The 18,542-nt window shown below is 44.9% G+C and overlaps 1 protein-coding gene across 1 annotated transcript in view; it reads right to left on the bottom strand.

The window, feature by feature from the left end:
• Nucleotides 1-11,396: 11,396 nt before the first annotated feature.
• Nucleotides 11,397-18,542, bottom strand: part of LOC119977335 (serine protease 23-like) — a 28,296-nt gene continuing 21,150 nt past the window's right edge. Inside the window, exon 2 of the mRNA XM_038818120.1 lies at nucleotides 11,397-13,369. Coding sequence (XP_038674048.1) covers nucleotides 12,235-13,353 — 1,119 coding nt within the window. The 5' untranslated portion in view covers nucleotides 13,354-13,369 and the 3' untranslated portion in view covers nucleotides 11,397-12,234. The remainder of the gene's footprint in view (nucleotides 13,370-18,542) is intronic.

The following is an 18,542-nucleotide window of genomic DNA, read 5'->3' as shown; positions in this document are numbered from 1 at the left end:
GATCCCGTTGCACTGGGAGCATTGCAGGAGGCACCCAAAATGGGCTTTGACCGAGCATAAAACCACCCGAGTAACTCGACCCACGGCGCCAGCCGTGATCTGGATCATGCCCCTATTGGGCGTGTCCCAGGTAATGATATTTAAGTGAGCCATTAGGCTCATCTATATATACATGGACAGTTTGAGGCCACATTCTCCAAGCTCCCGGAATCACCGGCTGCATCCCCGAGGCCTCACCCAGGCTCTGGTCTTAGTACTTGTCTCCACAAGTGGAGACCAGGCATGATGTGATGGCCACTCAGAGGGTCTCGAAGGCCATTGGAGCAACCCCCCCCCCCCCCCCCCCCCCGGGCGGCTGGAGGCAGGGCTTACACCCGGACACCCTGGCAGTGCCAACCTGGAACCTTGCCAGGATGTCAGGGGTAATGCCTGTGATGCCGTCTGCTTCCTTTGTCTGGGAGTCTTGAATGCATAGTGTTGAACAAAAAAAATCAAGCGAAGTAAATTAACAAAACTGATTTATTAACACCACTTAAACTTGACTCAAAAGTATTCCTAAGTACAAAGTTGCTAAAATAAACAATGATACAACTCTAATTATAGAATTCTCAAATACACAACTAACCTCTCTCATGCCTACACATCTTCTCCTAGAATCAAGGTGGCAACATAATAATAATCTTTGTTATTGTCACATGTAGGCTTAAATTAACACTGCAATGAAGTTACTGTGAAAATCCCTAGACCCCACACTCCGGCGCCTGTTCGGGTACACAGAGGGAGAATTCAGAATGACCACTCACCTAACAGCACATCTTTCGGGGCTTGTGGGAGGAAACCGGAGGACCCAGAGGAAACACACGCAGACACAGGGAGAATGTGCAGACTCTGCACAGACAGTGACTTAAGCCGGGAATCGAAGCTGGGACCCTGGCGCTGTGAAGCAGCAGTGCTGATGACTGTGCTACTGTGTACCCTTGGTGCTCGTTATACCTGGTCTCTGCCTCAGTTTCTGGCCCCCGTACTGGTGTCATCAGCCAGGACCTCAGCAGGTATCCCATACCTCACCAAGAGCCAACTTGTCATCCTGGGGTGGTCCTCGAAGATGCCAGCGATCTCCGAGTGTCCCAGGATGTGGCTGTTGTGCACACTTCCTGGGAAGTGTGCACACATGTGCATGATCTGGAGGTGGTGGGCGCACACAAGTTGAACATTCAGGGAATGGAATCTCTTCCTGTTGTTTCTAAACAACAGTGTGCCTTAACCTGTATATGTTGGACTAATGATTGCAAGTCTGTTTCTTTAAACAATCAATATTTATTCACATGAGCTCAATATTATGGCTATACAATCACATTCTCAACATAAATTATACTACAGAGCAAGCTCATACAAGACCTTAACTTTCAGAGTGACTAGTAAGTAGCAGACAGATATTGACCTTTCTCTGTTGTCCTGAATCCTGTAGTCCTCAATGTTCGGTCCTTGGTCTGGTCGGTTCCTGGCTCTGGTCTACCTTGTCGTGTGATGATCTTCCTCCCGTTGGCCGGTGAAGGTTACCATTGGTTGGTTGCGGCTGCACAGAGAGAGATCGTAGGGATGCGCAGCATCATTTATCCTTGTAGATTTCGAACCCATTTGAGTGGTCCCAGGTGGATCATCAATCAATCGATCAGGGTTTGATCAGCCTGATCAATCAAGTCCAATCAAGATCCGCCACCTTGATGGTGAGGTGTGCCCTTACCGGCCATGTCCGTAGGTGTCTGGGCCAAGTAGGCCTTCCAAATAAGGAAGGCAGGTGCCGTTGTGTCTGTTGGATGGGTGAAATTAACATGCAAGTCCTATTGTCCTGGGATGGCCTGGAAGTGGCATTTTTCTTGTTTATTACAAGAGTCTGGATTACAAGAGCTTTATTGGATTGGATTTGTTTATTGTCACGTGTACTGAGGTACAGTGAAAAGTATTTTTCTGCAAGCAGCTCAACAGATCATTCAGTACATGAGAAGAAAATACATCATAGGGCAACACAGGATATACAATGTAACTACATAAGCATTGGCATCGGATGAAGCATACAGGGTGTAATGTTAATGAGGTCAGTCAATAAGAGGGTCATTTAGGAGTCTGGTGACAGTGGGGAAGAAGTTGTTTTTGAGTCTGTTCGTGCGTGTTCTCAGACTTCTGTATCTCCTACCCGAGATACTTTAGTATTTATTTGAGGTGTAGCCTGCTTGTCCTCGAACTTGGCCATTTCCCCCAGCATCCCTTGCAGAAAGCCATCTTCGGTGGCCACACTGTCAATAAAGAACTCTCCCTGATGGGTGTATAACATGGGCTGTCGCAGGCCTAATTTTCTGGGTCTCTCTTCAGCCTGATGGCCGGTCTGCAGGCTGCAGGCTGACCCTCGACAAATGGGGTGCCAATCCAGCCTGCATCGACGCTGCTGCCGCCTTCTCTGGTATCTGGTCACCTGGGCTGCCACCAGCACCGCAAGGGGGTATATATACAGTGTATGGATATGGGAAGGGTACCTAAGCACAGTCCTCCTAATGTTTCCGACAGGTGTCTGCATATCCATTGCTGCTGTGGGGTCACCAACACCATCCGATATCTGTAAGGAATTGGAGAAGCAGATTCACAGCATTGACCTTTGACATTTCAATTGTTCTGACATTCGTCTTTCCACTGTTGGTGTAACTATATTTCATTTTCCCACTTGAAATCTGGTGTGTTCTAAAATATGATGAATCAGAATAACTTGGATAAACTTTGATAAAGCCAGGAATCATTTCCAAGTAAGTTGCTGTTGGTTAATTCCAAGGTGCTAATTGTGCTTTCTAACAAATTAATTAATGTGTGGTAGTCGGTATGAGGGGTATTACGGTACCTGGGTTGGAGGAACCTGATACTGTAAGATCATTGGTGAAGCCTGCCTGCTGGTTCCGCCCAGTAAGGCGGAGTATAAGAGTCTGTGTTTCCCTAGCTGCTGCATTCTGTACCTGCGCTGCTGGGGGAAACATCTAGTTCAATAAAGCCTTCAATTGTCCTACAATCTCGCTTCGGGAGTTATTGATCATGCATCACAGTGATAGGGCAAAAACCCTGCACACCTCCACAGTTACTTATCCCAAAGTCAATTCACAGCAGTGTGTGTATGGAATCTGATTCTGTAGCTCAGGAAAGAAGGCCTACATGTCCAGATGTCATCAATGAGATTCTTTTGTGAACAAATGTTCTGATATCATGTCCAGGCTGGTTGAGAAGCCACTCAGTATATGTCGAGCCATGTAACTTCATAGAAGTCATTGTTTAAAATAAGAAAGGCCTAAGAAGAACATAGAACAGTACAGTACAGAGAAGGGAACTAGATACATGGAAAGGCACTAAACGATGAAAACGATCAGATGAGAACAAGTTGTAAAAAATGTTTGTTTTTGCACAAAATACCTAACAGAATATGGAGTTCTTTCTCTGCCCAACTGTTATCCAGCTTCTGTGACCTTCTATTGCCTTTGCACCTGCCTTTGAAACTTCATCAATCAAATTTTTGTTTCCGCATCCCTTATCTCATCTTATGTTGCTCCCTTGCTTAGTTTCATAAGTCCCACCATTGACCTACAAACTAACTTTCAGGGGCTTGTTATCAGTTGTTAATGCTTAGAGCTGTTCATCAAGCCTGTTAATAGGGTGGTATCATCAATACTACCATATCCAGTTCAGCTACCTTCATTTTTTATATACACTAATTAACTTTCATATGTCAGAGAGAATTGTTTGTTTTTCAGTAATGCTTCATTCTGGCCCAGGGTCTTCCTTACCTGTGAAAAACAGCTTGCAGCATTCAGCAGTTTTATTTCACTTTGTAGCACGCTGGTACATGACAGTTAGTCAATATTTACGCTTGGTCAAGTTACAGAAAACTGCGCAGAAGTAATCTGCATCATTACCATAGTAATTTCCTTTGTAATTTTACGAAGGTTCTCAGAGTCTCGAGCAACACTTAACAAAATTCCATTCGTCTCTGTCAAATTCCTGGACCCCAAAGGGGGAGCTAGAATGGCCTTTGCAGTGGGTACCTCCCTGCTCTGCATAATAATAAGAGCACATGAACATAAGGATATTCTTTAAAAAAAATGTTTTCCCCAATTAAGGGGCAATTTAGCGAGGCCAATCCACCTACCCTGCACATCTTTTGGTTTGTGGGGGTGAGTCCCAGACAGTCACAGGGAGAATGTGCAAACTCCACCGACAGTGACCAAGGGCCAGGATCGAACCTGGGTCCTTGGTTATGTGAGGCAGCAGTACTAACCGCTGCACCACCGTGCTGCCCGTGCAGATATTCTAAGCATGTGGCCGAAATGTTTCTTCTGCGGATGGTGTTGCATTTGCATTACTTTTGTGGTTTGTCTTTCCAGTACATAAGCTCCTAGATTCCTGCAGAGCCCAATAGAGTTGTCGACCCTCCATGGGTTGGATTCTCCGCCGGCGGGATGCTCCATTTTGCCGGCAGCCTGGGGGTTTCTCGACGGTGTGGGGCTGCCCCACAATAGGAAACCCCATTGGCTGGCCAGCATAATGGAACATCCTGCCGGTGTGCTGAAACAGAAATGGCCGCAGCAGGGCGGAGAATCCAGCCCCACGTCTGCACTCCGAACCAGAATCTCCAATCCAATTCTCTGATCATTCTTCGTACTTTTCTTTCATGTCTTTTTTGAATGTGGTGATTAATCCAAATTTAATATCAGAATTTCTTTTTTTAATATATAAATTTAGAGAATACATTTATTTTTTCTATTTAAGGGACAATTTAACATGGCCAATCCACCTATCCTGCACATCTTTTTGGGTTGTGGGGGCGAAACCCAGCAGACACGGGGAGAATGTGCAAACTCCACACCTCCACAGGGCCGGGATTCGAATCCGGGTCCGCAGTCCTGTAGGCATCAATGCTAACCACTGTGCCGCCTTGCTGCCCCAATATCTAAAGGAATGATTAAAGAGAGGGAAGAGATGTGAAATAACTGAATTAGTGAAGAAATTCCAGAAGTTAGGAGCAACTACTGGTACAGAGAAGAAATATCCAATGAGTAAAGTGTATTTGAATAATTTGCAAAAGATAGGGTAAAAGTGGAGTAAGAAAATGGGCAATTTAAAAATCAAACAAAAAAGCATTGTTAGGCATAAAGAGGAAATGGAATTTTGAAGATGTTGGGGAGGGAGACAGCAATGTGGGTGAGGACATAGACTGAGGTTGATAGCTAGATTGGCTCCTGTTCCAAACCCTCCGATTAAATGTTTCAGATACATTGAAATTAATGATAATTGAGGGAAGGATGCCAAGTTGGAGTATTAGAGAAGTTAATCTGCATGGAGAAGACGGTATCTGTTGGCGTTTAGTTTGCAGTGGTACATAAAAATAAAAAGGGCGGGATTCTCTGATCCTGAGGCTACGTGTTGACGCCTTCAGAAATGCCATTGCGTTTCCCATTGGCGTCAACATGGCCTCAGGATCAGCAATTCTGGCCCCTATAGGGGGCCAGCACGGCACTGGAGCGACCCTCGCCGCTCCAGCTGCTGATCCCGGTGTCCACTGGGCGTCGCGGGGTCCGCGCATGCGCAGAGGCACTGGCGTCAACGCAGTGTGCAGTGGCTCCCTTCTCCGCGCCGGCCCCGACGCAACATGGTGCAGGGCTACTGGGCCAGTGCGGAAGAAGAGGCCCCCAGCCCGAGAGGCCGGCCCGCCGATTGGTGGGCTCAGATCGCGGGCCAGGCCACAACACAGGTTCTCTTCCCCCCCCCCCCCCCCAGGCTACACCCGGACCCTTCCACGCCGAGGTCCAGCCATCTAGGAGAAGGTTAGAACGGCGCCAGCGGGACCCAGACATTTGTTATGGCCGCTCGGCCCATCCCAGGCTGAGAATCAGTGGAGGTGGGGGGGGTGCATAGAACAGCCCCCGACCAATGCCACGTCGACCACGCCGGTGCCAATGGCACTGATTCTCCGGTCTGCGGGGAATTGCGTCGGGGCGGCGTGGCATGATTCGCGGCGATTTTCCGGCCCAGCCCTGGGCTGAGACAATCCCGCCCAAAGTGTCTGACAATGTTGCATTCCCAGTCATGAAGTAGATATCAAGAGAGGAACTAGGGCTCATGGTTTTTTAAAAATCTTTTTTATTGGCATTTTCAAAAATGATAAACAATTATGTACTTTGCTGGTCGTGTTTATTCACTGTACAATACAGACAGGTTTGTCTTTTCCTTCTCTTCAGTTTTCTTGTATACAGTCTACCGCCATCTGGCTCAGCATGTGGTGTGTCTCCCCCCATGCTCCTCCCCCCCACCTTGTTGGTTTGAGGGGTGTTTCACCCCTTCCTCTCCCCTTTCCCCACTCTTTCTCCTCTCCCCCCATCAGCTTATGCCGTGTTTCCCATGTGTGCCCCCTCCCTCCCGCGTTGTTCCTTTTGTGTCTCTCCAGCCCTTTATCTTCACCCCCCCCCCCCCCCCCCCCCCGCGTTCCCAATGGTGCCCCCGTCTTTCTTTTCTTTTTCCCCTCCCTTTTATTTCTAACATTCCCGTTTTCCTAACTATTGCTTGGTGCTGGCCTTGAACAGGTTCTGGATCAGGCCGGCAAACAGCCCCCATGCATTTAGGAAGCCTTCCTCTGACCCTCGGATGGCGTACTTAATCTCCTCCAGGTGGAGAAATTCCGAGAGGTCAGCGAGCCAGTCTGCAACTGTGGGTGGTGCTGCTGATCGCCAGCCGAGCAGGATTCTTCAGTGTGCGACGAAGGAAACGAAAGCTTGGGCATCAGCCCTCTCCACCAAGTCATGGCTCATGCTCACTGCTAAGCAAGAAATACAGAATCTCAGCAATCAGATAGTCCTTAGAGACAGCTATCCCAGTCCAATTATGGAAATAAATTTGGAACCATGAAGAAAATGCAATACTGGGATGATAAATGGACATACAAAAAAAAAAAAATCAGCATTGTATTCACTGGAATAGAAAAAAGTTCAATTAAAATTCTTATGAAATAATTTTGAAATGATTTGAGAAGATTGATTGTAAAAGATAATTCCCATTCGTTGGTCTAAAATTTGCAATTCATGCTAGAAACAGAAAGGCCTCTTCCCACCTGTGACTGAAACTCTCATTCACCTCACTGTCACCTCCAGACTTTCCAAATGTTTCTTTTTGCTCAGCTTCCATCTTTCACATTGTATAAATTTCAGCTTATCCAAAATATTGCTATTATTTCTTATCCCACACCAAATCCTGCTCAATCGCCACCCTATCCTTGCTAAGTTAGGTTGGCTTCTGTTCCAAGCACTCCAATTTTCTTATCAATGTGTTTTTAATTTTTTCATGGATTCACTCCCTCTCTCTAGCCTCCTTCAATTCCACAACCCCTTCAGAACTCTGCATTCCCAGCTATTCATGTATCCCTTCACTCTGCCGTAACATTGGCGGTTGTAGTTTCAGCAATTCATTCCTTACACCTTCTTTGCTAAACCCACCTTTTCCACCAAAGTTTTGGCCCTTTCTCATATTATTTCCCAGCTTTAACTCAGCATCTATTTTTGCCTGATAACACCTCTGTGAAACGCTGTGGGTTAGTTTTCTCCAGACAAATAAATATAAATACAAGTTGCTGCTCTAGTTATATATTTTCACATGAAGATTTATTAGGATAATCTAAAATGAAGGCAAGTCAGTCACACCATCCAAGAAAGAATTAAACACAAGAGCAAGGAAAAGGGATAAAAGGATAGAACACTCTGATCTGAAGGTGAGATGCCACTGGTGGAATGGACTGAATGGCCTCCCTTTGTGCTGACATTTCTAACTCCTCATGCTATAAGCAATCTGTAATCTCCAGGATGTGCATCCTACTACGAAAGTTGGCACTCATAAAATTTTGAAGCACAATTCAAACAATTGCTAAACATACAAAATGAAGTTACCCTTTTCACTCCTTTATTGATTAATTCATTGACATACATTGCATTAGAAATGGTCTACATTCAAAGCCCAAGATAAATAGCCACTGGATATTAAAAACAATAAGGTATACATGTTTGCAGTATGAAAAACTTTGATCATTGTGCACAAAAACCTTTTCTGATAAGTTTATAGATCAGTATGAATGTTGATATTTCATCCACTGGAAGCTGTATGAAAAAAGCAATACTGTAATATATTTCACCCTTTGTTAAACTTGCTGAATAAAGTGAAGTTTCAGACCTTTTACACAACACATACTGTGATCATTTTTCTGCACACTGAGCATTAAAACTAAATCTTGACGCTGACTTTTACATTCACGTTGCTTTTTTTAATATACTGTTTTATTCAAATGCAATTACACATGCATGGTTCATATTTTACAGCCAAATAAGTGTATCTTTGTCTTCGCTAGCCAACAGCAACTTGCTCATTTCCTTTTGAATAGGTATTCACTTCATGGAGCCGCAGGAAAGTCAGCTGGCACAGCATCAAGATGTTTAATTCACATTATCATTACTTCATGTTCATGTTAAGGCAAGTGAATGTAATCACGCCTGGTGGGATAAGTAATCAATGGTGTCATTGATCTAACTGCAAGGATTTGAGGGAACTATGATACTCAAGTTGATCTTCGATGGTCAAATTACAAAATTGCTCAGGTCAATCATGCTGGCCGACATCAATAAATTTAACAGTAATGGTATTTGCTAGCACAAGACTATATTAATTCCCATTGTTGCAACAGAGACAAGGCTTTGCTGCAACATACTGACTAGTTTCAAATAACCTCAGTTCACATGTCCCATCATATTCAATGAATAACCTCAGACAGATCACAGACATACTTTAATTGCATTGACTTCAGAATCAAAGAACTAACGATCATGCATTCTGATTCACTCATCCAGACAGGAAGTCGCAATTGCCAGTTCCAGCTAGTCAGTAACCGATTTACAATGCCTGGGAACAGATCATTTTTAACCATGCATGGACAGAGTCCCTCTACCAGCAGTTAAAATGTAACTAGTGTCAACAGCAGGACCCATTCTTCAAAAATGCGTAAAATTAATGGCAGATAATTTGGAAATATATGTTAGATATTGGGCTGAAGTCGCACGCCTTGTAGTATCAAACTGAAGCAATGCGAGATCTAGAGATTGTCAATTGTTTCCCCCTGGATTTAGGTTGGGTCCTGGCTCTGAATTTCCACTATTGACATTGGTAATAAAGTGGACAATCACACCACCACTGTAATTTGTGTTCTATTCAGCCACCTTTTTAAACATGGAGGAATAATAAGTAAATGAATTAAAAAAGAATTTAAAAAACAGAAAGGATTTTTGGTAGGCCCATTATTGTTGTGATCCAGACATTCTACCTTCCAATATGAGCGAGGTTACAGGATTTAGTGCCAGCAGACAGTATGGGATAGTTAGCTAGTTTTAACATAACTGAAAAGGTGGACTTTTCTTTGTTTTTTCGGACTCAGGAAGTGTAGAAGAGTTTGGTTTAGACGGGCAGCATGGTCGGCACAGGCTTGGAGGGCGAAGGGCCTGTTCCTGTGCTGTACTTTTCTTTGTTCTTTGTAGATGCGTTCTCTTCATAAATGCGCTTTGTTCCAAAACCAGGGTGAGTTTCCAAGAGAACTAATCACTGCTAAATGACTATTTAATTGAAAACAGTAATTTATTTTTTCCACTTTGTTGGCCCCAATAGTCTTTGTGATGTCCATTCATATACCTTGGTTTTTATGTCAGGTGACCTTACATTTGAAACACAAAGTACTCAAAACCATGGCCTTGTTATACCTCACGCTCAAACGTAACGAGGCCAGTGAATATCGGGAGAGTCCAGAAACAAGATCCGGGCCGGGCGCCAGTTTGTAATGCAACTGGCCCACCCCCATAGGTGAAATCGGGATGTCGCCATAGCGTCTGCGCCGACCCTTAGAATGAGCACTCTGCCCATTGACAAGTGTCCATGTCCACCTTGCCCTATCCCCCTAATCCCATAACCTAATCTGCACATCCTGGACATGAAGGGGAAATTTAGCATGGCCAATCCACCTAGCCCGCATATCTTTCGACTGTGGAAGTAAACCAGAGCATTAGGAGAAAACCCACGCAGACAAGGGGTGAAAGCGCAAACTGCACACAGACAATTACCCGAGGCTGGAATTGAACCAGAGTCCCTGGCACTGTGAGGCAGCAGTGCTAACCACTGTGCCACCAGATGTGGTTCAGTGTCATACTTTGTTTGAGAATGTTCCTGTGAAGTGCCTTGGGGAAGTTACATTATGTTTAAAGTGCTTTACAAGTTGTTAATATAGTTTGCAACAATATACAGGATTACAAAATGTTGGACAAATTTGGAGCATTAAGAAAATCTAGTAAATCAATAATACTAATTAATGCAAGTTAATAATGCCATCATTTATCAACAAATATCAGAACGGCAGCAAGAAACTTTCACTCTTTGGAGCACTTACTTGTGGTGTTGATCATCAGCATCCCAGAAGGACTCTGAATATTAGTTGGATAGTCATGGAAACAACGTTATTGATAATCACAGCTTTTCACAGGAAGTGGTAGTTTTCTCTGGTTGCACTTACTTTCTAATTGAGATCAGTAAACATACCTTATCCTGGGAACATTATAGAAAAAGTAAAATACATTAGGTGTCTAAATCAGATAGCCAGTAATGAGAGTAATGGAGATAAACGGATACTGCCCTTCCAAAATCATTACTAGAAACTCATTTGAAAGGATGGAAGAACCCGGCCTTGGGTTGACACCGAAATATGTTCCTTGAGGATAACCCAAATGGAAAGTCGATTGGCCACCCATAAAACATCACCTTTTGGGAGCGCGATGTCTAAGAAAGAGAAGACCTAAAAATAGGAATGCCGCAAAATTGATCTGGTGTCAATAAGTACATACTGAGATTGGGCAAATACAGGTAGAGGAACACTAATATCTACACTGTCCAGTTCAAAGCAGTTCACTTGCTCGACAACTCATGCACTCACTACAGCATCCATCTAATGATCTGCAGGATGCAAAAACTTGACAAGGTGTCTTCAGCAGCATCTCCCAAATCAGTTAATTCCTACCACTTTGAAGAACAAGGACTGCGGGTGCATAGGAACACCATCAGCTCCAAACTTTCGTCAATGTCAAATGTCATCCTGTATTAATATGTACTGTCGCTTGTTCATTTTCACTGGGTCAAAATCTTGGAACTTCCTATCTGGCAGCTTTGTTGGAATACCTTCACCATACGGATGCTAGCTATTCAAAAAGCTGACCATCAATTCCCCAGGACAATAAATACTGACTTTTCCAGGAAGTCCCACATCCCAGGAACGGATCAAAAAAAGAAAGGACCACTTTGAAAATGTTCCTCTTTTATGTTGATTGCCTGCTAATGTCAAGCAAGCTTTCACTCATCCAATAAAAATACACGTTTACAATGCTTAACTTGGTGAAGGCAATGGAGTTGACAGGTTCTGATAAGATCTTAAATATCGCTTTACACATTTCCACATAATTGTCATTAATAGCTTTGCTTTTGAATTCTAGTCCACGGTAAACCAAATAAAAACACACAACACAATGTCAGGAAGTGGTTTTAACATTTACAAAACTGCATTCCTATAACAACTGCTTCCATACCTAGGAACTCAAAATGGGCAGGCTTATAAAAGCGGGAGGGGTTGAAAAGTATCTCAACACTTTCTGTCAAAATTACATTTGTCTGATAAGATACTGTTTCCATATTTAATGCAATGATTCAGTGTGGATAAAACGACCTTTTAAAATATCTAAGCTCATTTGAAGATGTATTAAGTGCTACAACATATTTATAAATCTTTGTAATTAAGACCCGAAAGGCATTTAATGCCATCTCATTATACTAAAATGTTACTGAAACTATTCCAAACTTTGTGACATTACACATGACATATCTTAATTGAGTTCCAAAATGTAACAAAAATAAACTATTAGTGGGAGACTTAGATGCCACCACAGTAAGGTTACCTTTAAAAAGCTTTTTACCCTATTTTTAAATTTAGCGCTGTTGCAATACTTTGCTCTCTGGCGTTGCACTACCAGTGACAGAGCTAAGCCCACAGTGAAGTGAATTTCAGAATTGAATATTTTTGTATGTGATACAGGAGTTTACCAGCTTGCACAATACTATCTTAAAAACAGAGCCAAAAAAACTTCACCCATCTCTACAATCAACATAATTTCCTTTGATCCAGAAACAGATCTGTGCATATTTCAGGGGAGTGATCCGAACAGCCACATTGTAATCCTCCTGCACACCATTCTTATCCACCCATTGGTGGCCTGAAAAAATTCCGATCACTTTTCGCTCCCATTTCCGACTGTGCCTTTTCCACATTCGGATGTAAACGCCTGAGCCACTGGCTCCCGGCTGCGCATCACAGTGCTGATACAGGAGGTCATAGGTTTCATCTTTAACCAAGCAGAAACGATAAACAAGATTGCCTGGACGATCATTGTCAAATCCAGAAAAGTGAATCCTGCCACCAGGCAGCCTTCCCACCGGAGGAGTAACTCCTATTTTCATGAAGGGTTTCTTGTGAGGCCTCCTTAGTTCCAGCAGTGCATAGTCATAATCCATGCCAATATCATTCGCTGAACCTTTGATCCATCCCTTTGGAACATGTGTCCGTTTTACTCGTATCCAATGGAATCTGGGTTTCTCTGGAGAAATGGAGGTGGCTTTATTTGTGGCTTTCCCAGTTTCCTTTTGTTTTGGTTTAAAAAATCCAACTTTCATCTTTTGTGCACCCTTCACATAGTTTTTGCCATCATGAATACAGTGGGCAGCAGTTAGGACATGCTTTTCAGCTACCAAAGTTCCAGTGCAACCTGTGGAGATTTTCACAGATGTCGAGAAAGGATAGTTCAACAGAAAGTTTTTGGCCAGGATGCTGAATCTGCCGTCCAGCCCAAAGATCTGTCTTTTTGCTCTTCGACCACTGCTATGATTCTGTTTGTTTACCAAATCGGCAGCATTGAAACCATAGATGTCCACACTTGTGAGAGTTCTGCTTCCATTTAGGTACAGAGTTTCATATGACAAATATTCTTTCAGGTCTTCATATGTTGGTAGGGGTGCCCTTTTGTGGCACTCTAATTCACATGAAGAGGTTACTTCTAGCTTTGCTTTGCCCTTAAATTGCGGTCTCTCCAGTAAAACGGTTTCCTGAGGCAAAACAGCAGGTATGTTCGTTCTCTGCCATTCTGCCTTAAGCATTATCACGTGCTTAATGGAACAAAGAATAATGACCAGTGCTGGCACCGTTACCATGGTGAGCTGCGATCTGCTGTTGAAAGAACAGACTTTGGTTAGTGATGTTAATAACTGCATATGCATGCGCTAGCTCCAAAAATTAACTCCTACGTGATAACATTCATGAAAGTTCATGTTAGTTGGATAGCACCACATTCTGGTTGTTAATGCAAGTTCACTTTTTGCGTTGGGAAACTACATACAAAGTAGAATACTGTGAAAATCTGAACTAAAAAAAAACAAAATGCTGGATAAACTCAAACAGGATATGGCAGCATCTATGGAGAGAGGAACAGAGTTAGCGTTTCCAGTCCGTGACATCAGAACTGGGAAAAGTAGTAGGTTTTGAGCAAGGGATGAGGGGACATGGCCAAAAAGGATCTGTGTCTGGTGATATGAGTGGGAGCACTGCCATTGGTGCAGAGCATTGGTTTCCCATTGGCTCTGGCTGGTCATGTGCCTCTCGTCTGATTGGCTGGGACTAGTCATGTGACTGCTCAGCAATTGGCCGAGAGGCAAGCAGACCCTGCCTCCGAGGCGGGGTATAAGTACCCAGGTTTCCCGGCGGTCGGCCAATCTCGGTAGTCGACCACCAGGCTAACAACTAGCTGATTAAAGCCACAGTTTGGATCTTCATCGTGTCTCGCGTCCAATTGATGGTACATCACTGTGATAGGGTGAAAGCCAAGGGAGAGGAGAGCTAAAGGGAATGAGAAGAGGACAACAAAAGATGTACCTAGAGCAGGTACAAAGGAAGGAAACAAAATTGGCACCGAAATTTGACCCCAGAAGACTGGATAGTGCCGAATCGAAAGACGAGGTGCTGTTCCTGGAGCTTGACTGGAACAGTGCAGTAGGCAGAGGACAGAAATGTCAGTGTGAGAGCGAGATGGAGAATTAAAATGGCAGGCCACCTCAAGCTCAGGGCTATGCTTACAGACTGAATACTTTTACCCATCTGCATTGGGTCTCCCCTGTATAGAGGAGACCATATTGTCAGCAGCAAATGCAGTAGACTAGATTGAAAGAGGTGCACACAAATCACCGCTTCACCTGGAAGCAGTATATGGATGTCTGGACTGTCAGGACAGTGAGGAGAGAAGAGGTAAAAGGCCAGATGGTACATCTCCTGTTGCTGTGTGGAAAGCAATATTGCGGGAAGACGATAGTGTGTTGGAGGTGACTGGAGAGTGGACCAGTTAACACAAAAGGAACAGTCCCTTCGGAACTGAAAGGGGAAGATGTATTTGGTGGTCACATCACACTGGAGATGGTGGAAAATGATCCGTTGGATACGGAGTCAGGTGGGGGAAGAGGCAGGGAAAAGGGGAATTCTATCGTGATTTTAGGAGGGGGCAGAATGGAGAGAGGTACAGGGAGCGTGGTTAAGGGAGAGGGCCAGGCCCGGTCAGCTATGATTTGTCTGGATGGATGCAGGAGGAGAAGAGTAAGCCTCAGATGAGGAAACCAACATTTTACCAGCACCCTGATGGTAAGTTGCATCATTGAATCCGATGCAATGCAAACTAGGGATAAGGCTACCGTGCTGAATTCCCAGTTTGTGCAAGGTGGAGGGAATGAAAAATTCTACTTGCAAGTTTGCTGCAAGGTACTTTGCCAAGATGACAGACATCTTTATCTGGGAGAAAGACATTGAAAAAGTGGCATTTATTTTATTAATAATAATAATAATAATAATAATAGCTATTGTCACAAGTAGGCTTCAATTAAGTTACTGTGAAAAGCCCCTAGTCGCCACATTCCGGCACCTGTTTGGGGAGGCCGGTACGGGAATTGAACCCACGCTGCTGGCATTGTTCTGCATTACAAGCCAACTGTTTAGCCCACTGGGCTAAACCATCCCCTATTCAGAGAAAACTAAAACTGCTGACCACGGTTTCAGTTCACCCAGAATCGTTTGAATTATATTTGAGTTTTGTAAGATCACAGATTCGTAGCTGTAGCATTAGCAATATCCGGGTAGGCGTTTCAGACATTTGCTGTTTCAATAAAGGCAAACAAAAGGGGTACTGTCTCTACAAATTGTAAAATAACAATAGCTATTCATATCATAAACCATGTCAGTACAGTTGTGAAAGATGAAAAGAGCCAACAGTATATTTGCCTATATTTAAAAAAAATAATCCATTCAATGTATGGAAAGTGTCTGAAAATATTTTTTAAAACACTTCAGAAAAGCAAAGAACACCTGTTGATCTTCACAATATTACCCAATATTGAAGAATGTACTCAAATATCTGTTGAAACAATTTTTTCAGCACTTAACCAGCGATTTGAGTTGCCTCTATAGAAATCATCCTCATTTTCTAAAATTCATTCACAGGATGTAGGCATCGCTGGTTAGGCCAGCATTTATTGCCCATCCCTCGTTGCCCTTCAGAAGGTGATGGCGAGTTGCCTTTTTGAACCGCCGCAGTCCTGGAGGTGAAGGTGCACCCACTGTGCTGTTAGAGAGGGGGTTCCAGGATTTTGCCCCAAATGTTAAGGCGAGTTGGAGATGTATTTTTAATATACGGCAAGAGTTTTACCCATTGAACCATGACGGTATTACTGCCCGATTTTATTTTCAGCAAGGAAAACACCGATGTTATGAAATACCATTTTGCCAAACAAAATGAAGCAAAAAGAAAATGACTAATTAAGCCAATTGTCTGGATTATTATCCCCACATTTCCATTAGTCTTGAAGGAAAACCATCTCCCGACAGCAATCCAGCTGAAGGTATGAAAACAAATATTTTATGCGCTGCTGCTGGATTACTGAAATGACTGATTCAGGCGGACTTTACCCCAACTGAGATGTGGCTATCATCAGCCAGTCAGTCATAAGGACCAACATTCCTTCGACGTGAAAATTGGTGAACGATGCCCAATGCTGCAATTATTTGCAAAATATCCATTTGTTGAATCCGAGTCTGATTTATTCAAACACTATTGAAGATAGATTTTGGTGAATCACGGTGAAACACAGTTATGACACCATTGCTTCCCCTCAAATTTTGAGCCAATTAATTACACAAATAGAAAATATAAATGATTGAACGAATGCCAGGATTCCTCATTTTAATTGCTCCATTTGCACGGAGCATACATCACATGGAAAATGGCTGAATTGTCAGTTTGGCAATCCAGGGAACAATCACCTTGCTGGGACACATGAAGCAAGCAGCGGTCTGATGATAAGTTAAGAAAACGTACAAAGATATGCATCAGGAAACAATGGGCCCGATTCTCAGGCCTTGTTATGGTCTCGCTCAAATGAAACGAGGCCAGTGAATAGCGGGAGAGGCCAAAAACGAGATCTGTGCCAGGCGCCAAACAGTTTGCGATGCAACCGGTCACTCCTATAGTGTGATGAGAAACCAATTATCACCATTTAAGCCCCATTTCCACACAATAAACAGTAGCCATCCTGTATCCAACCTATCATTCAGCGGCCTCCCCATCAAGTGGTCACGCTGGCGCCAATTAGTTTTCCTTTTGAAAAATGGGAAGCTGGAGGAAGGGCTTCTGTGGGGAGCTGAGGAGGTGAGTAGACATCTTTGCTCACAGGCAATGAGCCCGGGGGCACTGGGATTGCCACCCCAGCGCTCGGTTGGGGGTGGGGGGTGAGAGACCCTCGGCTGGGGGTGGGCCGCCATGGGAGGGTGGGGAACCAGGAGGCAACCGCTCACGGCATCACCATGCCAACCCCTGGATCGTTTCCCCATTCTGGGGACAACTCTTGTCCCCTTTCTGCCCTAACAACTACCCATAACCCCCACCAACTGCTGAGACCTCTGGCTGCGTGGCTGAAGGCTAATCGCTAATCAGGAATTGGCAATCGTGGTTAAATCAGCACTTCACAGGTGCCAAATGGATTCCAGTGGGTGGGCGGGTCATGTAGTATGTGGGAGTCATTGCCCAGCATCCCAATCACACCCTGATGCCTGGACACTGTGCTTGAATAATGCGGGAGGCAACACCACACATGCAATATCCGAACACCCAGGGGTTGAGATACAGCTCCAGGGACATGTCCATGGCTGGAGGGTGTCCTAACCAACCCCCCACCTTCCACAATGCCCTCAGTGATGCTCAATGTGCCTAGCCCCCCCCTAGCTCTACCACTGTGTCTAGGTGTTTCCCCATAATGCAAATCTGAGGTGGAGGCTACCAACGTCATCCCGTGGCCTTCAATGCCCCCGGCAGGAGGACTCTGGGGCCGGAGGGGTCCAGCTCACTTGTCGGCAGCACATGCACAGCCGTGCCGCCCTGTCCCGTGTGCTGACCTCGAGACAGAGACTCATCAAAGGAGGAGTGGAACTGGGGGGGGGGGGGGCTGGTGGCCACCATTGCACTCCTAAGGAGGGACTAGATTGGTACTCAGCGCCCTCCCTCCCGGTCCTGGGGTTCACCTTGGGATGGAGGAGTAGCTGGTTCGAGCCCCGGTTGTCCCTGCGTCATCTGGCTTTGCCAGCCCTGGCGGTTCCCCATGGTCTGCACCATTGTGTCAACACCCTCGGCGATGCTCCTCAGTGACTGGGCCATGTTCTGCAGCGCCTCAGCCAGACCCACCCGAGAGCAGTGCATGCCCCGCAGAACCTCATCCAGGTCAGCCTGGTTGATGCGACCATTAATTCACATGAGACAGAGAGTTGAAGTGAACAGTGGCTTTAATCAACTAGAACAGTGCCTGCCTGCGACTGCTCTGCAATGAGAGCCGCCTACAGGGCAGCTGCTCTTTATACCTCCCCTCAAGGGGGTGGAGCCCACAAGGGCACCAACATGATACAACCCATGTAGTGCATACAATGGTCCATAGGTGGAACCCACATGGGCAACAGCGTGATACAATGTAGTACAGTGGTGAATGGTTACTATAATACGTTCACCACACTGGTATTGGGTGACATCCCCCAGCAAGTCAGATATTCTGCTGAGACCCTCAGGCATGGCCGTCACTGACCGAGCGATGCCTTGGACACCTTCACTCATGGTGCCGACATGGTGCACCAGGCTCTCCACTGTGGCCAGTACCCTAGCAGTGTTGGCCTCGGTGCCACTCATTGTTGACGCCATTTCCTGCACCCCTAGCCTCTGAGACTCCTCCTATTGGCTGTGGATCTGCTGGTGTGACACTGACATCCCCCACCGAATATCCCAGTCACTCCCTATTGTCTCCATCAGCTCTGGGTACCTCTGTAC

Source organism: Scyliorhinus canicula, chromosome 14 (genome assembly GCF_902713615.1).
Source record: "Scyliorhinus canicula chromosome 14, sScyCan1.1, whole genome shotgun sequence".
Classification (NCBI taxonomy): Eukaryota; Metazoa; Chordata; class Chondrichthyes; order Carcharhiniformes; family Scyliorhinidae; genus Scyliorhinus; species Scyliorhinus canicula.
Note: the sequence above shows the minus strand (reverse complement) of the source record. Positions and strands in the feature narration are given on the sequence as shown.